The sequence below is a fragment of the Magnolia sinica genome, chromosome 17 (assembly GCF_029962835.1).
Source record: "Magnolia sinica isolate HGM2019 chromosome 17, MsV1, whole genome shotgun sequence".
NCBI classification, from domain to species: Eukaryota; Viridiplantae; Streptophyta; class Magnoliopsida; order Magnoliales; family Magnoliaceae; genus Magnolia; species Magnolia sinica.
Window position 1 is genome coordinate 70,430,182 of NC_080589.1, and position 27,568 is coordinate 70,457,749.

Genomic DNA, 27,568 nt, shown 5'->3' on the forward strand with positions numbered 1-27,568 from the left:
CACCTTAGCCTTGGATTTGTCAAAGACATCTATATAAGCCCCATTGCATCTGCGTGTGTATAAGATGTGCATGCACTCGTAGTACACCGGACCTGTCAACACAGTCAAACCATGTTGACTCGATGAAATTTTGAAGAAGGAAAATTCCTTCTCCCTTTCCCGCTTTCGAACATTTTAAACAAACAACATCCATTTGGATGTGATGTGGCCCACCATCATAGATCTCTTGTCTGATCCAAACCATATATCTTGTAGGGGATTTAAATCCATCCGAACCCCCAAATATTCGCATGCTAGATCCCACGTGCAGCAGCACAAACTAGAGCGCAACAGCGCTGTGCACGGATGAATTTTTTGAAAATGGGAAGATCTCCTTTGCAGAAGTGCAAACTCCATATCCATCATTTCTAGCATAGGATCGTATTGGCCAACCAACGCCAATCACAAATCTAATAGACACCTAATATACCTTCAATGTGAATATCTCTAAGAAGCTGATCCCCTTTAGGAAGACTATAATCGACCTCATCACATTCATTCCAGCATCACAAAATTCCTGCGTCACAAATTAAGGAAAATTCCGAGTCGTGAGAAGTCAAGAGGTTGGGTGGTACCCACCGATATTCAACTAATTTCCACCGGCGACTTTGCCTAAGACAAGCAAGCAACATGGCCTAGGTGCCAGTCATCCAGCTGCCAGTAAATATCATCTTGCATGAGAAATCCTCGAACACTCTTCTAGCGTGTGATTGTTGATACACTTGCTCAGACATTGCCTATATAGCATACAAGTAACTGAAGCTAAACCCTTGTGGTAGCAAAAGCCTTAGATGATCATAAACCAAAAGTTACACTAATCTGATTCTTTAACAGTCCATTTTCAATGAACAAAAATTCATTAATCAGAGTTTGGGATGGATTAGTTGATATGATTCTTAGGTGACGTGCAATCGACCACCATACTGCCAGTTTAATTTGAATCATGGTGTCAATACAATTTTCCAGTACCTGCATATCGACTACTATACTGCCAGAGTATCTAATCACCTGCTCCATCTTATATTGAGATGTTTTATTTATTTATTTATTTCTTTTAATTTTGTTGACTCCTTCAGAAGTCTGCCGGTGGGTGTCCAGTCATTGTCATTAAGGAGCTGTGGAACCTCCATTACCGGAACCGCTACAAAACCTGTTTTACACAACTTAGACTTGGGGCCGTTATGTTGTATGTGTGTCATCCACTCGGTCCATCACATGTGAATTCTTGCATTCACCATACATACAAAAGATAAGACAGATACCGAAGTTAGATGGGCCACACCACCAGAAACAATGTAAAATGTGTCCTAAGTTCAAGTGCCGTGGCCTTCTTGAGTTTATTTATTTTATTTTTATTTTTTAATTTTATTTTTATTTTTATCAGCCTTACTTTTGCATTTTCTCTTCATCCTCGTGAGCCACAACTGATGATTAACGGATTGGATGAAATACAAACACTATGTACACACAATCCTGTGTTTGGCATCCCATACTCATTTTTACCCGTGGTGTGCCCCAGCCGAGCTGTGCCTGGTACTGATTTTTAGCCCAGAGCCTGGAAGCTAGGGGCAGACCTGTTGAATGGAGTGGATGTCCTGCATAAAACATGTTAGGCCCACGGAGCTCTATTGTTGTATCTGTTGGGTAAAACATGTGTAATAAGGATTCCAGTACCAGTAAGGCCATGCGGCTGGTTAGCTCGCCTGACCTGACCAGCTCGACCTGGGCTTGGACCTAATAGCTTGCTCCTAGACAGGTCATGGCCTCACATGCAGGGGTCTGATTGATTTTCTAGATGGGCATGGGCTCAAATCATTTTAGCCCAACCCAAGTTGGCCTATCCTGTGCCACAGCCTTTATGGGCAGTTTGGATACCACTACATAGTTGCTTTTTTCTACTTACAGCATTAGGTAAGTAACTTATTTCAGATAAGTAAGTTTGATTTATGATCAGTTATGAGTTACTTTTTTACTTAAAATCACTTAATCACTTCAATTAATTCTTTTAACTTTTCTACTTTTCAAAAGTTTTGCTCAAGAAAGACATCAATAGATACAAAAGAGAGGAGAAGTTGATAAGTATGTTCTTTACCAAACACACTTATCTACTTATAAGTAAAAACTAAGATAAGTTAATTACTTGAGACATAAGTAGCCATCCCAATCCTCGGATAAGTAATCCATCCATTTTGAATGTAGATCATTGTTTCATTCTTCTAAAATATATTTATTCCTATGCATGTGTGGCCCAATTGATTAATAAATAGTTTAGAAACATTCAAGTGATAATAGGAATTTTATCAATTTTAATCTGGTTTTAGTTGGGCCTGAGCCTTACCTACTTTTTTGTGTTTGGGCATGGGCGTCTATGCCAGGTGATGTGAGGCTTGGGCTGGGCTCAGGCCTCTGGATTAAGTTATGGGCCAGGACGGTCCAACCCAAACCCCGACCATTGCCAACCCCATCCTGCACTTCAGGTGGGACCCACATGCTACTCCCAATAAAATAGCTTGTTGGGTATGGCTTCAACTTATTCTATTGTTCCTTAGCTTTCCAAGTATTGGCACAGTCCAATTATGCACTTGTACGGCTGATGGGGCATGAGCCTTTTGGTTTAATTCAAACATTTTGGCCCGTTTAATAAATGGGTTGGGCTTGTGTTGACTCAAACCCGACTCATTGTCACCCATTTCCAGCCATAGTCTCCGGCATATTGGCTTTGGACACTTCCATCTGCATTCTTCAATGACAAATCAAGAAAATTTCCATCTCAAGAGAACAGGCCCGAAGATGAGCCATACCTCATCTATATTCAGAGGCATCTTGCCTGGAGACCCAGCGACTAGGGATATATTTGACTCTGTGGGGCCCACCACAATGTAAGTGTTTTATCCACATTATCCATCCATTTTGCCATATCATTTTAAGGCATGAGCACAAGAATGAGTCAAATCCAAACCTTAAGTGGACCACACAACAGGCAATGGTGGGGATAACAGCGTCCAAACCTCCCGAGGGCCACCGTGATGTTTATTTGCCATCCAACCAGTTCATGAGGTCATGCACAGACATGAAGGAAGGGAAAACACAAATATCAGCCTGGTCCAAAACTTTTATAGCCCTACGGAGTTTTCAACTGCAGGCATTCAATTATCTGCGTAGTAGAATATTGTTGGACAACTAAGGTACCTTGGTATAGAAAAATAGTTAACGGTCTGAAGTCAAAGAACAACCGTCCATTAATCAGGCTTTTTGATTCTGAGGTGATATACTATTTAACATATGTTATGTAATTTGGACGTTTATTATTATATGGATGGTATACAATCTCTAAGTACCTAAGTACCTGAGTATCAACCATCGTGCTATGCCGGTGTATAAAAACTCGCCCACCGTCGAAGGCGGTTTTCCTGCTAAAGTTACTGCGCTGGTATGCTAGGTGGGGCCCACCGTGATGTTTGGAAGAAATCCACCCCGTTCATCCGTTTTAAGATATCATTTTAGAATGCAAAGACGAAATTTAGGCGGATCCAAAACTCAAGTGGGCCATAAAAGAGGGAAAACTGGGAAAAGATTTTCATACCGTTGAAACTTTCCTAGGCTCCAGCTTGATGTTTATATGCCATCCAAACCGTTTATTAAGTCGTTCCCACCGGGATGAAGTGAAAAAAGGAAAAAATTAGTCTGATATAAAACGTTGGTCATAAAAAAATTTCAACGGTGGTCACTAAATCCCAACTCTTTCCTCTCGTGCGGCCCATTTGAGTTTTTCATCCACATAATTTTCGGTCGTATGTCGTAAAATGATCTCAAAAAGTGGATGGACGCGGTGGATTTCTCAAAAAGATCTCGATGGCCCCACCTAGCGTCTCAGCACAGGAACTTCCTGGGAAAATCCGCGTTCCCATCGTCAGTTGAAAAGTCTACTGTACTTGCCAGCTTCGTAACTCTCTCTCTCTCTCATCTATTCTTTGGACGTTTCCTTCCTCATCTCTCCTATATATAGAACTGAGGTAACGCTCGGCATACTAAGGGAAAATCTTGGTTGTGTTGTGTGATAATGGGTGGGTCAGTGAGAGTTATCTTTCTTTCGGTGCTTGTGTTTCTAAGCGCTGAAATCATTCAATCCACTTCTTATGACGGAGAAGTGAAGGGAGCCTGTTGGGGGACCGCGGAAGCACACAAAGATGAATCAAGTAAAGTAATCCAATCACATCAAATAAGTACAATCATAAACACTCCGAATTTAACGTGGAAAAACTCTTACGGGAAAAACCATGGGACAAAGCAACATGTAATCACTATGAAAGCATAAATTACAAGAGACAAAGAAAATGCCCAATTCGAACAAGCCTCAAATATCCTTCAAAAGCCCTTGAAACCTTAAGAACGAATTAAAAAGCCTTAGATATCTCCCAATCCCGATTATACTCCTATATATAGCATATAGGAGAATCCTAATTAAAATTAGAAACAAATCCTGAGATATGAAACTTTGTGTAAATCTGCACACGTTTGATGGCACCTTGAAAGCATCGACTAAACCGCTAATGGCATCGAACCCACTTCGATGGTATCGAACTAAATACTAAAATGTTTCAATATTTTAAACCTACAAACATTTATTGATGACATCGACCAGGCCTTTGATGGCATTGAACAACCTTCAATGGCATCAAATGACCTTCGATGATATTGAAAAATGACACATAAAGTGTTCAACAACCAATTCAATTTATTCCAGATATTTCCAATGGAGCCGACTTCAATGGCATCGAACTTGTCATCGACAGTTGCATAACTGATTTAAGACATCTATCATCAATCTTCACCATGTCTTCAATTGTCATCCTTCATAGCTTCTTTTTCCTCTTTTTTCATCTCTGCCTTACATCATAACTCCACCATTGTTTCTCATGCATCTTCCGTCTTCCTTTATGCTTTCGCTAAGCCCGGAGAAATTGCATAGAACATAAACTTCTCCGTTCGAACCACCTTAGTGAGCATGTCTGCTTGATTCACTCTTTTCCAGAGTCACGCCTCATTCCTCAAGTACTGTCGGATAAAATGGTGACGAGCATCAATATGTTTAGTACGCAAGTGATAAACAAAATTCTTGGCTAGATTGATGCGCTTTCACTGTCACAATTAATTGGCACGACCTCCTGTTGAAGCCCCAATTGATTTATCATTCCTCCCAACCAAACACTTTCTTTGAATACTTTCATTAATATACTTAGCTTCATTTGTGGAAAGAGTCACCATAGACTGAATCTAACTGATCACTCCACCAACTAGTACAAACGAGTAACCAAGTCGACTTTTTAAAATCCACACTACCTGTGTAATCTAAATCCACATACCCAACTAACTTAGCTCTTATCTTTTCAAAAGTTAAGACGTAGTCTTTAGTACCTTGAATGTATCGAAGTAGCCTTTTTATCGCTTCCCAGTGTTGCTTTCCAAGGTTAGACATATATCTGCTCACAACACCAACCGCCTATGAAATATTTGGTCTAGTATAGACCATAACATACATCAAACTGCATTCATTTTAGGGTATTATTCAAGAAAGTTTGAAATGAGCCGCATGGGGAACGCTAACTAATTTACCTGGTCCATCCCATATTTGATCAATACCTTTTCAAGGTATTGTTCTTGTGATAACCTCTTCTTTATATTTCTATGAATATCTATGTTGAGAACTCTATTTGCAGCCCCAGGATCTTTCATCTCAAATGTTCCTGAACCGAGTCTTCAACATATCAATTTCGGACATGTTATGATTGGCGATCAATATGTCATCAACATATAATACTAGGATGATGAACTTGCCATCATTTAGTGTCTTGTAATAAACACGGTGATCGTATTCACTCTAGTAAATTTTCGACTCAACATGAAAGAATCAAACTTTTTATATGCATAGTTTGTTTTTTTTTTTTTTTTTGACCTCTTAACACGAGTTAGTGTAACAAATGGATAGAGGCCTCACATATCATTTAGCAAAAAAAAAAAACCAGAAGAGAAGCGCTCACCTGCCCAAAATGGAGGGACAACCATATCCGAGAGAGACTTTCCACTGTTGGCGCAAGAACAGCCACCCAAAAGGCCCACTACCAGATAGGCCCTGTACCAGGCATCCTGCCCTTTCACTACTCCCCCTGCAACCACTCCTGCAAACTGCCCCCCTCACATTCTCTGCATAGAAATAGCTGGTTTTATGATAATTACTTGTACATCGAATAACTCAGTCCGATTTGTGAGATATGCCTGGTTTAGGATTATGACAATTCCGATCGCTTATGCCTCCCATCAGGCCTTTTCTGGTCAATCTTGGACATAAAAGCGTCTATGACCCACTCTACATCATTCCCCTTCACTTAAAAAGAACTCTCCATCATGATACATGCATTATATCTACTTATATATACCTGTCCATTCATTTTTTCCATTCAGTTGCACAGTTCTTTGTTATGAAAACTCTGCAGGCTCTGCGATGATATATGCATTAGATCGGGGCATGGGCTTAAAACCGAGCAAAGCCAAAGCTCTAAATCACTGGTTTCAATGGCAGCATCATTATTCCTGTTATTTCCTGTGATGTGGTCCACTTGATCTGTAGATTTGTCTTATTTTTTTCTTAAGCTTTAAAATGATCCGAAAAATAAATGGAAGGAATAGATAAAACACATGGGGCCAACATAGTCTCAATTTTTTGAGTGTTACCAAAAAGTAAAGATGTTAGCTATTTGTATTTAACATTGTAAGTAATAAGTACCCGAATCAGTCAAAATACAGTAATTACGTCAAAATTAACCGGCCCTAAGTACCCGAGTAGTCTCTAAATGCTCGAGTATAAATCATTGTCCTATGCGGGAGTATTAAAAAAACAAAACAAAAAAATCATCCATCTCGTCGAAAAGACTTGCCAGCTAGGTAACTCAGACACTTGCCAGCGTGGTAACTCTCTCTCTCTCTCTCTCATCTATTCTTTGGACGTTTCCTTCCTCATCTCTCTTTTATATATAGAACTGAGGTAAAGCTAAGGCATACTTAGGGAAAATATTGGTTGGTGTTGTGTGATAATGGGTGGGTCAGTGAGAGTTATCTTTCTTTCAGTGCTTGTGTTTCTAAGCGTTGAAATCATTCAATCCACTTATGATGGAGAAGTGAAGGGAGTTTGCATAGAAAGAGAGAGGCAAGCCCTTCTCGACTTCAAACGAGGCCTTGTAGATCCAAAGAATTGGCTCTCTTCATGGGTGGGCCATGATTGTTGCAGATGGAATGGAGTTGGTTGCAACAACAAGACTGGCCATGTTATCAAACTCAACCTCCGTAACCTCCTTGGAGACCCAACCAATGACTTTTTTACTGGCAATTGTTACTCATCAGGTGAGCTAAATCCTTCTTTGCTTGAGTTAAGACATCTGACTTACTTGGACCTCAGTCTTAATAGTTTTCGTTCCAAACAGATCCCAAAATTCATCGGTTCATTCAAGAAACTGAGATATCTTAACCTCTCTAGAGCTGATTTTTATGGAACAATTCCACATGAGCTCGGTAATCTCTCTAGCTTGGTTTATCTTGATCTCAGTACTGCCGGATCATATTCCGGACTAAATGTTAGCAACCTTCTTTGGCTATCTCGTCTTTCTTCTTTACAACACCTTCACATGGATAACGTAAACCTTGAAGAAGTACCTGACTGGCTACGAGTTGTTAATATGCTTCCATCTCTTTTGGAGCTACACCTGTCTGGTTGTGGTCTAGCTAACATCACTACTCCTCTCCCGTATCTTAATCTTACATCGCTCTCAGTCCTTGATCTTTCAAGTAATTACCAACTTGGTCCCAGAATACCCGATTGGCTGTTCAATTTGAGTGGTCTAGTGCATCTTGACATCTCCGCTATCCATTTGGTCCAAGGACCAATTCCAGGTTCTTTGAGCAATCTCTGCCAATTGCAAAGTTTAGGTTTGTCATTGAATGAACGAAGCGGAGAGATGAATGGATTTATAGAAAGTCCATCCGGATGCCTTGGGGATAGTTTGGAGATCCTTGATCTTAGTGTAAACTCTCTGTATGGCCCGATTCCGGAACCAGGATTTCCATCCCTGAGAGAGTTGTATCTGGACAGGAACAGCTTGAATGGGACTTTACCCGTGAACTTTGGGCGACTTTCAAAACTAACTAATCTGGTGATATCTTATAATTCGTTAGTGGGTAGTGTGTCTGAAGCTCACTTTTCCAATCTAACGAAATTAGAATCACTAGACCTGTCTTCAAATTCCTTTGTTCTGGACGTTAGCTCCGACTGGGTTCCTCCTTTTCAACTCAAAGAGATCAGAATGAGATCTTGTCGACTGGGGCCCCATTTTCCTGCATGGCTTCACAAGCAAAGAAATTTTTTCGTGCTCGACCTCTCCAATGCGCAAATTTCAGATTCCATACCAGATTGGTTTTGGAACTTGTCTTCTTCAGTCACCTACCTGAATCTTTCTGACAACCAAATCAAAGGCGAGATTCCAAAGTTACTGCAATTCAGTCGTTGGGCGACTTATTCCAGCACAATTGATTTAAGTTCCAACAAAATTGAGGGTCCGTTGCCACACTCGTTTCTTAATGCCTGGATTTGGATTTTGGATCTCTCCAACAATTTACTTTCTGGACCCATCCCCATAACTTTTGGCGAAATATCTCCTGATTTCTTATCACTTTCTCATAATCGTTTAAATGGCAGCATTCCCACATCGTTATGTAAAACGGATGCCTTGGGAGCCCTGGATCTCTCGTACAATCAATTAACGGGAGAACTTCCTCGATGTTTGGGGGACTTGACTGGATTAAGAATCATGGATTTGGCAAGCAATAATCTCTCTGGAAATATTCCAGGATGTTCTGGTTTTATGACTAGTCTCGAATGGTTGCACTTGCGCAAGAATAATTTTTCAGGGGACTTCCCTACATCACTGAGAAACTGCACTTCTTTGATCACTGTGGATCTCAGTTGGAACAGATTCTCTGGAAACATACCAACATGGATAGGAGAAAGCTTGTCATCTCTCCGGATACTCAACCTTCGGTCAAATACGTTTTCTGGAATTATTCCTCCACAGCTATCCCATCTTACTTCTCTTCAGATCATGGACCTCGCAGATAATAATCTATCTGGAACAATACCAAGGTGTTTTGGTAATTTCAGTGCCATGGCTACATCGAAGAATAAAAGTAGACTTATTTGGAATGATGTTTATGCTGATGATGATGATCAGTTTGTAGTCTATGAAGAGAATATAACAGTCGTTATGAAAGGAATGGTCCTCGATTATACTAAGACACTTTCCCTTGTGATGGTTATGGATCTTTCAAGAAACAATCTATCTGGAGAGATCCCTGAAGAGCTATCAAGTCTTTCTGGATTGGAAGGCTTGAACTTATCTGGAAACCATTTGATAGGAAAGATTCCGAAGAATATTGATGGCTTGAGACAGTTACAGTCTCTTGATTTATCGCGGAATCAGCTTTCGGGAAACATTCCCCAAAGCTTGTCAGTGCTATATTTCTTAAGTAGCTTGGATTTGTCCTATAACCAACTTTCAGGGCAGATTCCATCGGGCACGCAGCTGCAGACATTTAACGATCCCTCCATTTACATTGGCAACCTCGATCTTTGTGGCCCTCCACTTCCAAAAGAATGCCCAAAAAACAAAGCATCTCAGACTCCAATGTCCATGGGCAATGGAGTTGAAGAAGAGGCGGAGGAGGGAGAAGGGTTTGAACAAGTATGGTTTTTCACTAGCATGGCACCAGGATTTGTTGTGGGATTTTGGGGATTCTGTGGCGTTCTAATCTTCAACAAGCCATGGAGGATTGCTTATTATCGATTTTTCGATAAAGTGATGGATAAGATCTCCGTGGTGTGGGTAACAAAGGTGTCTTAAGTTGGAGACGAAGCTGAAAGACTGGTGTTGATGAATGGTGATCAATATTCAACATATTCCCAGTCAACAACTTTTTCTAAAGAAACTAAGAAATAAAACCACTTTGTATATTGTATGTTGAACATGTTCCAAATAAATGTGTATTATGTACTTTTTCCCTTCAGTATGTCCTTTTTTGTTCATTTATATGTCTATCTTTAAATTTTATATGTCAAAGTTTAATATTCATATTAATTTAGGCTTCATTTGGATGCGCTATTGAATTGAACTACAGTTATCAGTGAGGTTGCAATTGCCTTTCCACTCACATTAGATTTAAAAGGAATGCACCTACAATGAGCCATTGAATACTGTACAGTGATTTACACGTTAAGGATTGAACCCAACTGTATAATTATTTGCTTAGGTAATTACTGCATCTTTTCCAATGCAAATGTGATAGCTTACTTTTTTAACACTTAAATCCAGAAATTTACGAAATCAACGTAGGTCATATCATGATGTATGTGACTTATCCACACTGCTCATTCGTTATGCTAACTATTGCAATTTTTTTTTACATACCCACTCACACACACACACCCCTGCACTCACGCCATAGTGGGATTTCACCGCCTATGGGTGCTCGAATCCCGGACCTCATGTTGAAACTCCAGGGAGTCTACCGCCGAGGCAAGGATAAGGACCCACTGCAATTGCAATTTGAAACCCAGCTTCTTAATACTAATGCTAAGTCTATTACAATTTGGTCATCTCCATCACATCTAGTCCGCTTCCCTACTAGAATAGGTGTTGCTGAAGATTCTGGTGGGACCTGCACTAGTTGCTGGCATAGGATGCCGATGGTGTGATCCCATCACCTACAAAAGTATAATTTACACAAAACTAGGTGATGTAGAGCGGGTCACGGACACTTTCATGTCCAGGATGGACCAGAGAAGGCCCGATCGGAGGCAGAGGTAATCCGGACTGTCAGAACCTTACAACAGGTGTATCTCGCAAACAGGAATTAGTTTTTCAGCATATTATATATGATTTTGGGGTAAAAGAAGCTACTTTAGCCAACCAACCTGGCATTGTTGGGTTACCCATGCCGAATTTGCGAGATTCCATCAAATAAACAATTGAAAATACATTTTATTTTGTTTTTACTATTTATAGCACTAAGTTTTAGTTTAATTATAAATCTTCATCCTTTGAGCTTTAGGAGTTGTGTCCACCATAAAAGTACTTAGAATAAACGTGGTTAAGCCAAATAGGACACTTACTATAAATAATAACCAATGTTTGGTATCACTATTTAAAGGATTGTAAATTCGTTTTTATTATCCACTAATGAAATTTTAAATTTTCTAGAATTTATTTCTATTTTCTTATTTTCACTCATGGATTCAATATATCTTTGTGAGGAGTCCAGGAAGCTCCATGGATTCAGGAATAGTTATCCCTTCGAGGAAGACGGTGATCGACCTCATCACGTTCATCCCTGCGTTACTTTCTAACAAAAGAAGAAAAACAGTAGGGACAGTGAAAACCACCACTGAAACCTTCCTAGGGCTCATAATGTGACCTCATTTAGCTTTGGAGCTGGTGATTTTGATATACAGTCCACCGACGATTTCAACTTGATAAAAAGGAGCAGATGACACAAATAAAACACAGTATGGCGTACATAGATCTGGTGCGTAGAATTCAGGTCATGGGATTTTAGGTCAACAGGTGGTTTGAAGTGCATCACTGATTGTGCACCATCTGACATTGGATGGGTGGTATTGCATTGTTCCTTTGGCATATATATAAATGCAACCTGTGGTGAAAAATGGTAATCTTTTCTTTTCATTTACAACAGCAACGTGGGAGCAGTACCAATGTTTTTTTTTTTTTTCACAGAGGTTGCACTACAACAACTAGGACTTGTACCGGCGCTTACGGTGCTCGTAAGTGCGGGTAAAATCTCCTAAAAGCACTGGCAATTGTAATAGTGACGCTAACCAAGCGCCGATAAATGGGTATATCGGGAAAAGTATTGGCAGCGCTAGGCCAATAATTGTGGTTTTTCCCGACGCTAATAATCGCCGCTAAAATTCAATCCGAGCGCCGGTATAAGTGGTTTGTGAACACTTTCTCATGAAAAAGCGCCGTAAAATTTCTACACAAGCGCCGCTAAAAGATTTTGTATAGATTTGAGAGGCCCTAACATGCCAGTAATTTTTTATTATTATATATAATTCAATCGAAGCCTATATTTTTAAAATATTTGAAACATAAAAATGATGCCATACAAATAAAACTGAATATTAAACAAAATTTATATTACTAGACAATAAAAAAAATATAGTATTTATTACAATACACATCTTCAATTTGATGAGTTGGCTAAAAAATATTAATGTTAATTGATAACTAATACAGCAGATTTCCTTCACTTGAGGGTTATCTGGGGGGCTTATGCCATACAAATATCCTGCAATTTGAGTCCGAAGATCTACTATGCAAATAAACTTCTTCAAAATGTTTTTGGGCATGATGTATGTGTAGTCTGTCTCCTGTAATCAGGAATTACTCACATAAGTTCAGTTTCTAGAACCTTGAAAGTTAAAAAGTGCATACAATGGAAAATAGCTATAATTATTTACCTTAATGTCCTCAGTGTTTACATAAATATGATTGACTCTAAGATATACATTCGTCGTTGAGATTGCTTACACATGCCAATCAGTTTTAGAACAAAATGCTGCTTGCTTATAGGGCCTTATTGTGGTGACAATGAGTTCATCGCCGTGCACAATTGTTGTCCTTGTTGTGACTATTATAAGTTGGCTTGCTTCTTTCGCCTGTACATGAAGATTTGCTAAAGATTATTAGCCAAGTGAAAGCGGCAAAGAAGCTCCTCAGCTTGATAGACTTTTATTAAACACATCACCTACTTCTCAATCTCCATAATCTGTTGCCTCTGTTGTGAAGGTGGAGTTATCTCAGCCCCCAGTATTATATCACGAATTTCAAATTGTGTCAGTGCCGAGGTGTTTACATTATTCTTCTTGGCATAATCTGAGAGTATAAGATCTCTCAGAGCAACCTCAACCTGCATTGAAGGAGATATTAGCAACTCTCATATATGAAAATTAAGGTATTAATCACCAGTTCTACTTCATTTCACACCCTGTAACAACTATTGGGTCTATCAACACATGATAGACAATTGTATATTGCCTTGTTGGGGTTAATTCCAATAGGGAGCTACAAGATTTGAAACGAGTAAATTTTCCTAAGTATGCATGTACACATTAGGGTATATGAGCATTCATGAATGTATGCATCTAACAGTCTGCGTGCATTCAATAGCATCTTTTTTTAATGTTCCAACCCTATAAGGGGTGTGATCAATTTAATAGATAAGAAATACCTAGATGCGGGCCATTCCTAGTAATTTTCAAACAACAACAACAACAACAACAACAACAATAACAATAATACTGGCCCAATTCCTTTTATCCGTGAGATACTACCCTGCATGTACTTTGATGCAAGGACACAGGAAAGGAGACGCGAAGAGGACGGCATTATTAATCTCGAGAGTCAAGATTAATGGCAGAGAGCAGACTTATTTAACTAACAAAGGTATGAATGTGGGTAGCATTTATTTCCTTTAGAAAACATGGATTTCTTTGATGTCAAGAATCGTAAACAGCAAAGGTTACAATATTTAAAACATGGGTGCGATACATTACGCTATAACGATATTTAAAACATGGGGCTCTAGTACCATAAAACTTACAAAGAAAGGTTGAGAGAATGAATACATTCCTAAAGTTGTATACAAATACAAACTACAAAAACAATGACTGCAATACCATTATATACACTAAATGTCTAAACTACCTTCATATAAAATACTACGTAAATATAGAACCTTATATTACAAAGAAAACAAGATCAATCTGAGAAAGAGAAAACATAAGAATATGCATGTTTTATTTCTCGAGTATTGCGTATGTGCTAAAGATCCAGGAGCAAAAATCAAGTACACCTACGAGTAAAATCCAAAAACTGAAGACAGGAACAAACATAAGATACATAAACCAAACAAATCATCACAATCATCTTAAGCCTCTCTCCCAGCAATTTCGGGTTTCTAAAATAAAATCCTACTAATTGCCACACTCGTATGAGAGCAACAAGCTATTGCTAGAATACATCCATATACATCATAGTGACGGGGCAAGAGCCAATGCCTCTGCCTTAAAAAGGAGCTTCCTAATTTCTCAATTCATAGTGACGGGGCAAGAGCCAATGCCTCTGCCTGGTCAATCAATCCATGTGCTGTAGAAAATGATGCCTGACATCCTCCTCACCACTCATTGTTTCCTGCCTGGCCCAAGTTCCCATCTGAGAAACCACTGTAAATTAAGCTTCCCACAGCCTGTCGGGGAAGGAGACCAAGTAGGTGGCAACCTTTCCCACTGTCCTTGGCAATCACTGCATGATGTTAAGTAGCTGTAAATGTGAGGAAGCTAAATAATAATAATAATTAAATAAATAAATAAAACAAGGAGATATCCAAGAGGTGAATCATCACACATGTGCCAACATATCACATTTATGTGACATCCTTCATCAGGTGGATCCCACCAATAACATTTCAGGCACAAAATAATGCTGGTCTACTCATTGATGGGCCATGGAATCTAGACTACTAGTCATTTTCTTTCAGATGGTCCATATTCACCACATGCATGTGGCTAACCACTAACCAGATAAGTGGACCAACATGACTTTAGGCAAGAATATGATCAGAATGTTCCCCACCTAGTGACTGGCACAAATCTCAAGGGCATGTGCCCAAACTACACATTCAACCGTCCGAGCATTTCTCAATGAAAACACCTGCAACAGGCATTTCTTACATTAAAAAAATCAATCAATTACTCAAAAAAATGAAAAAGAAATAAAAGAACATCACCAAATCAACTAGATTTGCTTAATACTAGGCTGATAGAAAAGCATTACTCAGTAAATAAAAACAATTCAAAAGAAAGATTTAAAAGACATCAATGAGAAAGAGGATAAATGTCTTACAAAGATAGCCCCTTCTGCACAAAAGGGATGAGCCTAACGCAACCGAACTGAATTCCCAAGTCACAAATATCCAGCATCGTCCTACAACACCATCGGTAGTTCTTAAAGGGCACAACTTCATTGCATTACAGAAAACAAACCAAAGCATCTTTTTTTCTTTTTTTTTTTTTCAAAAACCCAATTTGAAATACATGTCAATATTCCAGTCCACTATCATGTTCCACATTGAAGAAATGCTTCCCAATCATGTTCCACATTGAAGTAGCATGTAGCTAACAAGGTACAGATGGTGCCCTAGCTAAAAGCATGTCCCCTTATTTGATACATAGAAGTTCCCTTCATTATTATACCATGCCCAGAAGCTGACCCTACTAATTATTAACAAGCTGGAAGAAAAAAAGAAAATATACCATGGTCTGATTCAAGAATGTCATGTAGTGTTAGCATACCTATCCGAGTAGTTGGTGATATTGCATGAGAAAGTTAAAAGTTTGAATTGCTCTTATATATAGAATGGTTGGATATTCACCTCAGTATCTTCAGATTCAGCTGCTCCCAGGGTCTTTGGCTGTCCAACTCCATCAGCCTTTCTTCCAACACTGGGTTTAACCGACCCACTTTTTTTAGTGACTGACTGAAAAAAATACACACAAGTCCATTAAACTAGACAGTAGATATCATGAGTGCTTTTTTCCACTCAAGAGTAGACCACCATGATGAAGTGCTTGCAGAATTATAATTTGAATTGATTAAAAGGAAAAATGAACTCACTGTTGGGTGGACAGGCCTCTTTCCACTAAGCATGCGTGCTGCTGATCTTCTCACAAATGAGCTTTCTGCAGCCTGCAAAGTGATTAACCAAGAGCATCATCAGTTTTAATGTAATTAATATACTACCCAACATAGAGAACACAATTGCTTACTACACTAAGTGCCAGAATGAGAAATTGGAGGCAAACAGAGAATATAGATTCAGGAAATTCTGATTTAAAAAAATTTCCTACTGTAGTTACTGGATGATGAAATGGATGCCAGAAACAGGAAACAAGAAACTAGGTGTTTGAGACAAAATGGGTTCCTTCAACCATACAAATGACATGAAGGGTTGTAAACCTTTTAGCAAAAGAATGGGAAAAATATACCATTATCTGTAACTTACCCTACCAATGTTACAAGCTTCTACAACATGTCCAGAACAGGCCTGCCATTCAAATATATGCATGCGCGTGTACATATATATACACATACATGAAAAAGCTTATGATTTCAATGACAAAAGAAAGACCTGATAGGGAACTAATCAGGATGATGAAAAATAAGAAAGTATTTGCACGCAGAAGCCTGAAGAAGGAACACTCATAGCAACACAATGTAGCAGTTGCTCTAAAAAATCAGCCAATTCCATGACAAAGATCAACCAAAGAAGACCAATAAATTCAAGCATTGGGTATTACAATAAGAAAATAAATTTTGAAGCTTCCAGTCAGCATCTCACTGCTAGACTTTAGCAAGAGTGAGAAGCAAGACAACCAATATTCCAAAACATGGTAGGAAGTTAGGGTAATGGATTCTATTTCAGCTGTAATATTTGGGCACTCACATATGCCAATTTTGGATTCGGATAGCATGGATATGCTTTTCTAATTCAACTACACCAGTTCTTATTTACTAAGTACAAGATAACATTTAGGTTTTTTACCAAACAAATCATTAGCAATCTGCATCTATGGAACACAACAAGCATCAACATTGTGGTGTTCTTGTGTTCCTTCTCTTCAATCAAGGAACGTTCACATTAGGTGGGTAGCTGGTTTTAAACTTATGCCAAACAATAATCACAAGAAATCCTCTCTCAAATCTAGTTGGTGAAATAAGGTGCTTAACACCAACAGCAAATGGCTTGGACAAGGCTATGGTGATGACGGTGATTGACACAAAACTGGAATTCCTTCTTTGCAAGAGGTTGAACTTAGTTTTCTTCTTCTTTTTAATGCCAACATAATTTTATTAGGAAAACCAAAAACCAAAAAACTACAAAAGGAACTTGGATTGGTTGATAGTGAGTGGCCCTCTTGTTCTTCTCTAGTTGCAAAACAACACCTCTAGCTAGCTAGCTTTTAGCAATATGGTGGCTATCCCTGTGAATTTGGAGCCCCACCATTGATAAAATTAAGATGAGGTTGTCAAGCCTAAGCACCAGCCTCTGAACAGAGGTAGCTTTTGCCTTAAAAAATCCTAGCATTTCTCCCATTGCATAGAAATCACAGAGCATGAACTATCATGCTCCAAACAATGTGACCATACGACCCCAAGTCTCCATGGACCAACTCTCTATTTTATGCAATGAAATCTCTATGGAAGAACACTTCCAAATCCAAAACGACTCATCTTTAAAAACTTTCCTGTAAGGCATAAGAATTTTTTTTTAAACACAATGAAATGCCTAAAATGCCGTTTTGAAGCATTTGTGAAATACTTGTGAAATGTTTTATGAAATGCTTGTGAAATGTTTTATGAAATGTAAGAGAAACCCAAGTGAGTTGTTTGTTAAAAGCAAGTGAATCCTTTTCCGCCATTCCACTCTATTGAGGTTTGAGTTTCGAATGATATTTTATTAGGATACATGTTGGCAAGTGCCCTGATAGCGCCCAATCCAGGAAGAAAAAAGAAAAAGTAAAAAAGAAAAAGAAAAAGGTTTGCATGCTAAAATATAGCATCTGTATGCATAGCAGTTTGTGTATAGTAACCTATTTGCAACTGTGTATGCAGCTGTTGAAATCCAGGTTACACATGGTTTTAGCAAGTTTATGGATGTTAGAACTCTTTAATGTAAATATAAATGCATTTAATGAAAGACAATTTGCATCTGTGATGTGAAGTCCAACCAGTACTATAATGCAATAAGAGCTGCAAAGAGATAATTGCTAAATATTTAGGCATAACATTTACAAGAAATGATGGGATAGTTCATGATCATGGATTACGCTTGACATTTACCTATATTTTCTCAAAACAAGGGAAGCACATCAATTAAAATACTTAACAAAGAAAGAAAGAACTACAATTCATCAAGCAGAATGTCACATGGAGTTGAATATTAACATGCAACAGGGCAGTTGTGGGCACATGTACTGTAAGTATGCAATACAACCATCCAAAAGGTTGATCCAATCATTGGGTAGGGAGGCACCAAAAATCAGGCTGACCCAATCATCATGAGGACTATGCCATAGATAAGAATCAACAACTCGAAAATTCCAATTTCATGTTACTTGGAATCATTGACCTGATACAGATATTCATGGTATCCTCAGGCATTCAGTTTATAGTAATGGGCCCACAACAACGCAGATGTTCATCTCATGGGTCCCAATTTAAATGGACCATGTCCCAGAAGTCGTGCAGATGGGAAGATCCTAGCCACCCAATCTTTGGCATTTTCTCGGTTTAAATGGGGACTGTTGCCATATTTCTTTTCATAGCTGCCTCAGGCCAGCAATCAAAGAGCTTTGGATCCCCCATCAAAGTTTCATGGGGAAAGGTCTATATAGGGTGGGTCCATTAAATGAATGATCTTGATCACCCAAACATCTGGCCTGCTTGTGTAAAATGACCCATGCATATTATGCAAATTGGATGTTCATACTGCCAAGTGGTTTTCTTCTAGTTACTCTAATAATGGAGTTGTTGGGGTGTACCAAAAGTTTCAAAGGATAACAACTAAGTTCACAAATTGCTTCTTTTACAGGTGGTCAGCTTACGTTGTAGATGGGAAGGTTAAGGTTCTTAATGTTGAGAAAGTCCCTTCCGAATTCAAGGTTTCTGGTGGAGAGGTAATCTTGGGTCAGATTTAACTTGTTTGAATTGCTACCTCTTCTAAATGAGATATATTCTTCCAGTTTAACGAAATAGTGGCAGTATGAGTTTTGCCCTTTTAACAATAACATCCGTTTTATGTATTCCATTTGATCCACATTCTACTTGACACGCAATACTTCTTATCTTCCATGTTGGGAAATAAATTCTGGTATATGACAGTTTTCTCTTCCTATTCCATTCCCATGTTGCCAACTTGCATTTTCCTTGCCTTTAGGACCCGTTTGGACACAAACTTCAAAAAAGCATTTTCCTGCAAAATTGACGCTGAAAACCAATTGGCTTTTTAGTGCCTTTTTCATCGGGTGATTTTGAAACCGGCGATTTGGCATGGGTTTCCAAATGGGCCACAAAACAGGGTTGTCTACAAACAACTGTTTGGACACACGTAGTCCAAACAAACCCATAGTCTCATTAGTTTCCACAGATGAAAAATGGAAAAAGAAAAAGCATCTTCTCACTTGAATTTTCTGAAATCCAAACCCTAGTTCTAGATCTAGTAAATCCCCACCATAACCAATCAAAAAACCTTGCAAAGTGCAGAAAATAGATCCAAAACCCTAGGAAACAAGAAAGTAGCAGATCTAGATACCTACTGGGTTATAAAACTGCAAATTGAACAGAATTTAGAATGAAAAACTCCACCCGTCATGAAATCCAACAGAATTCAGATGAAAAAGTGCAAATTGAAGTATCAAACAAATCAGAACTGTATCACATAACAAATCGTTTCTATGTACTCGCATCAAACAACATAAAAAAATCCCTAATTAGGGTTTCAACATAGTAAATCCCTAATTAGGGTTTCAACATTGTAAATCCCTAATTATGAAATCACTAAGGTTGAAATTGATGAAATCTAGACTCTTACTTATTTCAGATCTTCATCTAAGCCCAAAAATTAATGGCAGCTTGCGCGAGAGAGAGAGTCGGGGGTAGGAAGAAGCTGAGAGTCCTGCGAGAGAGAGAGAGTTGGGAGAGAGAGTTGTCGGGAGAGGGAGAGAGAGAGAGAGATTCGGGAGAGAGAGAGAGACAGTCATCAGGAGAGAGAGAGCCGGGAGTGAAATGGAAATCGCGTCTCGTTTTTAATTTTTTATAACATCCGTGGCCTGCATTTAAATAGCGCCGGTGCATGATGCACCCAAAGTGCCGATTTTACACAGTTTTGTTGTAGTGAAACCTAATCAAGATGAAATTTACATGTAGAATATTATTTGAAAATTGTGTTCCGTTAGAATATTATGTTAAAATATTGTCGGTTATTAGGAATTAGTTGTACATGAGTTTGTTTCTTGTGAATTCCCCCCGTGTTTGTTTTTTTTTTTCCTTCAAGAGTGATTAGTTGTATTCATGTTCTTGGATGGGCCTGACTTCATGCTTCCCAATCCCAGCACAAAATCTTCAAGGTTAGCCCAAGCCCGGACCATGTACAGCGTTGCCCAGGCCTAGCTCATTCTACAGTTTCTGTGCCCATGACTAGCCCAGCTGGCCCATGAGACCACCTGTACTTGACAAATGTGAAAATAAAATGAAAATTATTAGTTATTTCAGCCCAAGCTAAATGAAAAATGGCAGTTCCAATTAGATGAAAATCATTAGGTCATGTACCTCATATCATTCATATACATTAGTTGCATGTCCCAAAATGCCAAACTCTCATTTTAACAGGCTCCAGCGAGCACTTTAACAAATATTGAGTTGAGTTAAATAAATACTCAGCCGATTTTTCAAGTCGCGCCGATAAATGGGAGTGTCGCTAAAAGTTTTATCTGCGCTAGTATATCTTTAGCGGCGCCACTCTTTTGGCGGCGCTCATTCTCGATTTACCGACGCTTTGGGTGGCGCTGTTATTTCTGACTGAAGCGCCGACATAAGTGTAAAAAGCGCTGCCAAAAATCTCTCCAAGCGCTGCTAAATGTACTATTTCTAAACATTTTTTTTCATAGAAAGTGCCGATGGCCAATAATATTTTTATATTATATATTAATTCCCCAATAGGCCAATAATATTTTTATTATTATATATAATTCAATTGAAAAACCTGCCTTTTTTTAATATTTGAAACATAAAAAATGATGCAATACAATTAAAACTGAATATTAAATGATATTTATATTACTTCATAATAAAAAAGTATAATATTTATTACAATAAATTAAAAATAGTCTCCAATAAATAAATAAATAAAAACAAATCCTCTATATGGTCTACTCGTAGCACGAGTGGCGTCAAAAGGCTGAAGTGCTTGTAGGCCTAAATTCAAGCAGAATTGATTAAAATCCAGTACACAAGGAAAAAAAAAAAAAAAGAGTAAAAAGGCAACATTCAACAAATTGATGCATGGAAAATAATCAATCATTTGATCCTATCCTTAAAAGTCAAAAACTATCAAGGCAACAAATGTTGTAACTTGAATTCCATTACATCTATTGGCCCTACATTGATGCATGTGTTTTATCAATGGTGAATCTGGTTCATTAATTACAATTCATATGCACCCTTCACACGTGACATTCAAGTGTACACATGACCAATATCAATGGTGAATTTGGTTCATTAATTACAATTCTATAATCTGCTTTAGGTGACATGGATGAAACTGGATGGTATCTAAGATGTGTTGAGAATCCAAGCAAGAATCTTCTACATAATGATCACAATAATAGTAGTAAAGAAACAGATTTAGAAAGTTAAGAATCTATTAGCATCTACAACAACTCTCAATTTAATTACACTCTAATATTAAAAAAAGAAAAAATCAAAGAAAACCATTCCAAAATATCAAAGCATTACCTCATATATTGTTGGGGTAAATGAAAACCCATGCCTTATTTCTCTGCATAGATAAAGAAACAAGGTTCAAAAACTGAATCTCCAGACAAACCAATGAAAAAGTGAAAAATTGAGTTGATAAAAACTTGCCTATAATCAAACGAAGACATGGCCCCAAGCTCATGTTCCAACTGCTGCATGGCATCAAGGTTCTGCCTGATCCTTGCATCAAGTCTACAAATCTGCAGGAATTTCAGTTTACTACAACTAAATATCAGAAAAATGAAATGAAGAATGTGGAGAAAGTTTCTTCTTTCTTCTTCTTTTCTTTTGCATTGAAGGAATTTCAGTTTAAGCCATGCTTGAATCCAAGGTTACTTCAAACATGAGGAATTTGAATTCACAAAAATATTGTTTAATTTTCTGTATACCTTTTTAAACTCTAGAAATTCAGTTAATTTTACTTATTTTTAGCTGGTGAATCTCTGATTTCAATTTTTCCAAAAACCCATTTTAGGATTCTTTTCCTTATGCTTGGCTGATCAACTGGATTCCATGTTTTAATCCAATCAAAATTGCATGGCACACAACTGGAGTTGAAGAATGTAATATCAAAAGATTCTCTTCTCAAGAATGTAATATAACATGACAGAAAAGAGATCCTAGAATGTATATTTGTTGGAATTTCACTACAGAAAATGGTAGGTTCTGGTAATATTCTCTGATTAAATTAGGTGTGAAATATTCCTTCTCACTATTTGTTTGAAGGTTACCAATCAGATAAAGTAGGGCATGATTTTAGAAATCTACAAAATCTACATTTAAAAAAGGAGGAGCCAAGCTAGCATTGCAAGGCCCAGCACATTTTCACATTTTTTTTACTGAAATTTCTATCCAAGCTCCCTAAATCATGTGGTTGGAAAAACTTTTAAGAAATAAGTCATCCATGGGCCTTAGAATAGGAACAATTCACAAAGAACTCACATTTAACAAAAAAAGGAAAAAAGGAAAAGCCTATAAAATAGTGGCATGGCTCTGGATCATTTGGTTTTTATGATTTCGGACATATGGAGTATCCACAATTAGGTATAATAGATGAACAGTTTGGATCTCAAACATATGTGCCTTACGTACCTGACATAACTAAGATATTAGCATCTAGCACTGCATACTTGATGATTTATACAACAATGAAGCACTTTGGCATCTGCCCCGTCTAAAGATGGGCCCATGGCTTGAGTTTGGATCAGTACATGTATGCCCATGATTTGAGCGGCCTGACTTGTATTAGGCTGAAGTGTCCTGTTACCTGTTACAAGTGTGGCCAGTAGTTGTGAGATATAAACTTTAATTTGATAAGCTCTGTCAAAGAATATAGAATATAAATATTAATTGTTTAGGAAAAAGATGGACAGCAATTAGATGGTAAGGTACACCCAATTAGATTGGGTTGGGTTATGGCAAAAAGAGAACTTATAAATTCCTAGATGGCCAAATAGAACTTAGATGGTAAGGTACACCCAGTCAGTTTCTCATAAAGAATTTGTTTCCAGAAAATAAATTCTTTAGCAACTTGTAAATTCCTAGTTTCCAAACAACCCAAAATACAGATTCGTTACATCACATATGGATAAGGAATAGAAGATTATAACCAACTTATTTGGAAGTGTAAACAAACAGATGCATATGAGTTCTACTGTGTGCTTGTAGGTAATCAGATTACATGCAAAATCATTCATGTTGATAGCTTCCAACATTCTCAATCTGCAAAATCATTCATGTTGATAACTTCCAACATTCTCAATATGATCTAACATGAACCTTGCATGTATTTGGGGTTCTTTCGGAATGGGTCTGCTTCCGAAAGAAAACTACTTCAATTGGTATACTTACCGAGACGAGGTTCATTGCCTCTTTACTGGCAGATGGTACGAGCACAGAAAGTTGGAACTTGCACACTGCAATATTAAATCAACAAAATTTAATTCTCTGACTTCAAAAGAACTTCATTGGATGTTAACAGAAAATACAAGTGAGTGTTACAAACCACAAAGTAAACCTACTATGTAAAGAGAATCAACCATGTACAAAACAATATGCAAGTGTACATGTATAACATACATATGTATTGCATTGACATGGCAGTCCTAATGAACTTCAATAAACTTTTTTTTATTTAGTTACAATCAAGAAAACCATATTCTAAGGATGGATATAATGCTGGCGAAGTGATTTATTGACAACAAATTATTGACCACTTCATTGTGGCAAGCAACAACCATTAAGAACAACACGTGCTAATTAGAAAATAGTTAAAGACTATTCAAGTTGGTCCATTGCTTGGGCACATGATGACAACAAAAAATGAAATTCTCCCTATAGGATATAAAATGGGTTGTATCATATTACAGCCAATTGTAGTTGCGAATTTGAAGATTAAAATAAAGTCCAACCTCTGGGAATTGGTAGTTGATTGCATTTGCAAGTTGCAGGCCTTCACCCCAAGAATCCTGACTGGGACTGCCTATCACATTGCATATTTTGTAAATTTCATCTGCTTTGCTACATAAGTTTGCACAAAGGCCAAAAGACAGAACAATGTGAACCGAGGAAAAAAAGAAATATATAAGGAGAGAGGAACTTTTTTTTTTTTTTACACATGCATACGCACCCCATACACGCATGCCGTAGTGGAATTTCACCACCTATGGGTACTCGAACCGTTGACCCGGTGTTAAGGAGAGAGGAACTTGCAAGAATGTGGAGACAATGGGAATTGAGTTCCTTTCACAAACTGAAGAATATTTATTACAATATGGAAACAGGAGAAAGTAGGCTAATGTATAAACTAGCACGTTACATTCATAAACTTGAGTGAGAGTAAAATACTTAAAGGCCCCAATTATACTACGATACTCATATGGATCAGGGAGAGGCTCTCCATCATTATGAGAAACCTAGAAGAAATGACAAGAATAGTGGTAGACCAAGTCACCTGAAGCTTTGAAGCATTATACATTAGTATGGTGAAAATCATGCTTACAGGTCCAGCTTCCTTTGTGATGTTTCCTGATACAAAAATTTTTAAAGAATTAGGCCATTGTTTACACCGAATAGAAAATAAACAAGATGTGTCATGAAAGCTTACAGGATATGGTGGGTTTGTTCATAGTTTCCTCGTATTCATGTGAGTTTGTTTGGAAGATATATCTAGATTTATCTATTGCATACCGATACATGCAGATTTTCTTTCTCGAAAAGGTACTTATATTGCCTGCTTATGCAACTAAATCTGCAATTTAAGATAACAAAAGTCAATGTTTTAAATTCATTTTTCTGACATAATCAACACCCAAACAATACATCATGACTTGAAGTGTATATTTAGAAGCAAGGAAATTACAATTTGGTCATTTCAGTTTATAAGTACAAATAATTGCAATTTGTTTTGACAACACATCCAAACATTCACATCAAAATAATAACAAACCATCCAAGTAAAATGATAAAATCCAACAACCAATCTCCAACATCACTATCTTAATCATGTTCTTTTGCATCTCAACACTTTCTAGTAATAGAATTACTCTCTATTACTCAGACAGCCTGCATGTGGATGGCAGGGCTGCCATGTGAATCTAGCAAACCTCAACTTTTTCCTTTCCAATAGAGTCAGCAACACAATTAAAAGAAATACTAGGAATCTACACATTGCATGATGGTTAACTATGAAGGGCAATAAGATCACAGGGTTACTAAAATTGAAACCTCCTAGATAACTAACAATATTGAAATTTGTCACAATAGCTGGAATATCATGAAAGGATCCATAAAAGCATTGTTTTATACAAGGCAACCAATCAAGGAAGTTCTCTAGCTATGCATCTCTATATGAATTGTGACTCATATTCCTGCACATGGAAAAAAGATCGGTTGGAAACCACTAAAAAAAAAAAAAAACAATATTCCATAAACGATGTTTGACAATTAGAATCTGAATGCATCAAAGCTACCCCTTTGTTGAATTGAAGGCAGATCATGGGAATTCAATTAGAAGCTGGCCCCCCAATGCGCCAACCAAATTTCACACAGATTCCCAATTTCGACTTTTGTGTATTTGAGATCATATATTTTCATAAAAAATAAAAATAAAGTGGCACTTTCAACACTCTGTAGGAATTGTTCATACATATTAGAGGTGACTTAGTCAAGAAATACAAAATGAAACAGCAAATAAATAAACAAATTAAAAATATCTAATTTGTCAAACTTCTGAATCAGCCAAATGTAAAATGAGACGCATGCAGACATGAAGTGGTTGCACTAATTGTTATTTGGTAAATTGATGAAAAAGGTGCAAACATTATTTGGTAAATCTGAAATGAAGTGTGCTAACTAAAATATCATGTTGCAACTTAATTATTGCCATCAAAATCAGTCTATACCCAAACAATGGCAGTCAGTTACAACACACGCACACTCATGTTGGGGTAAAAACTAATCATTCCTAGTTTACTCTAACCTCCCACAAATTGAAAATATTGTTGGGTTTAGGATATTATTTCACAATCTGCAAATTGCTTGTTTTTAAAAAATATATTTTTTCATGCTTCTTCAGTTAAAAACCAACAAATAACTAGGCCAGCCCAAAGCATTAGTACAGATCATAGGAAGTGGGTACCATGAGTTCAGCCTTGCTTTGTGGCCATACCCAAAGGCAGCAATATGGCTTCTAACCTTCCAAGAAAGACAATAATCTTGGATATTATCTAGGGATACAATGATCTCTTCGAGTTAATCAAAATCCAACTAGCAGATAGGTGCCTGCTTGTCATGAGCATACCACATCCAAACAGAAAATACAACAAAATCTCTCCCAATGGGATCACTAGTCTCACGACATTCCCCTCATCATTTGGGCAACGTTCGACAGTCCTGATGTCCGTATAAAATTTCAACAATTCAGTCATGATCTGAAAGTTTCAGATTTTAACATGGGTAACATACATACGAAAATGATAAATAGCAATGCAACGTAACAAAAATACTACGTTGAAGAGTTGACGACTGACAAAACAATTAAAACCACCCGTTTCCAGATTTAGGACTTGTGCAGTAACCAGTGGGTCCCATCATTTAAGGAGGAGTAAGTAGAAATCACATTCCTCTTTACAAGTAGTTTGGATAAAAATATAAATGTCTCCATCATGATTAGAACAAGATATATAACAATATAAGCTGTAGTTGGAGCAGATTGCTACAAGTCAATCTACATCAACATCAAAAGGATTTGGTATACCTAGTTATTGATATACTGATATCTGATACTGACTATTCTGACTCAGACCCTCCAATGCCCTCCTCATTGAGTGATGAATGATAGAACTTGTTGACAGTTTGCGTTCCCCATGTTTACTCTTCTCGTCTTCTGGAGGATCTTCTTCAAGCTCAGCCTTGGTACATGGAGAGAACTTACCACTGTAGAACTTCGAGTCAATACAAATGTTTGAAATCAAGCCTGACATTGCCGTGAGGAGGAGGGATATAAAGCCTGTGCGAATTTGTGGGGGATCCAAACAAGCACAAAAATATCCAATCTAACAGAATAAAAAATAGCCAAATTTCCAAAAAGAATGGTAACAAAAAGCCACCTACAGAGCTCAGATGGTGAATAGAGCGCTCCACAAACAAAGAAACGGCGACAAGGACCATCAATACGACCGCAACAGACCATGTTGGCGTCAATGCCAATGACCGCATTTCCTCTCCTCCATCCGCCATCCTCACCAATAAACCTCTACCTTCTTCTCTTTTGTTTCCTTCCTTTCTCCTTTTCTCTGTTTCTGAAGATTCCAACG

The 27,568-nt window shown here is 37.8% G+C and overlaps 1 protein-coding gene and 3 long non-coding RNA genes across 5 annotated transcripts; 1 reads left to right on the top strand and 3 right to left on the bottom strand.

The window, feature by feature from the left end:
• The first annotated feature begins 7,127 nt into the window (after nucleotides 1–7,127).
• LOC131230614 (receptor-like protein EIX1) lies at nucleotides 7,128–9,983 on the top strand. The gene has a single exon (XM_058226511.1). It carries the CDS (start codon nucleotides 7,128–7,130, stop codon nucleotides 9,981–9,983), a length of 2,856 nt encoding a protein of 951 aa, XP_058082494.1.
• Nucleotides 9,984–12,254: 2,271 nt separating this feature from the next.
• LOC131231468 (uncharacterized) lies at nucleotides 12,255–13,084 on the bottom strand. Its single transcript, XR_009164374.1, has 3 exons — nucleotides 12,907–13,084; nucleotides 12,620–12,817; nucleotides 12,255–12,529 (listed from the first exon to the last, which is right to left on the bottom strand). It is a non-coding gene; the product is annotated as an uncharacterized LOC131231468 (long non-coding RNA).
• A 1,137-nt stretch (nucleotides 13,085–14,221) lies between these two features.
• On the bottom strand, nucleotides 14,222–16,640 carry LOC131230802 (uncharacterized). 2 transcript variants are annotated; one of them, XR_009164098.1, is made up of 3 exons: nucleotides 15,834–16,639; nucleotides 15,592–15,696; nucleotides 14,222–14,406 (listed from the first exon to the last, which is right to left on the bottom strand). It is a non-coding gene; the product is annotated as an uncharacterized LOC131230802 (long non-coding RNA). The 2 variants fall into 2 exon arrangements; XR_009164099.1 differs by lacking the exon at nucleotides 14,222–14,406 and adding an exon at nucleotides 15,120–15,511 and having other exon boundaries at nucleotides 15,834–16,640.
• A 7,732-nt stretch (nucleotides 16,641–24,372) lies between these two features.
• LOC131230950 (uncharacterized) lies at nucleotides 24,373–26,821 on the bottom strand. Its single transcript, XR_009164144.1, has 3 exons — nucleotides 26,783–26,821; nucleotides 24,859–25,002; nucleotides 24,373–24,779 (listed from the first exon to the last, which is right to left on the bottom strand). It is a non-coding gene; the product is annotated as an uncharacterized LOC131230950 (long non-coding RNA).
• Nucleotides 26,822–27,568: the final 747 nt, after the last annotated feature.

Bases quoted from the DNA above. Each gene is read 5' to 3' on its own strand.
- LOC131230614 (XM_058226511.1), top strand. From the start codon at position 7,128: ATGGGTGGGTCAGTGAGAGTTATCTTTCTTTCAGTGCTTGTGTTTCTA.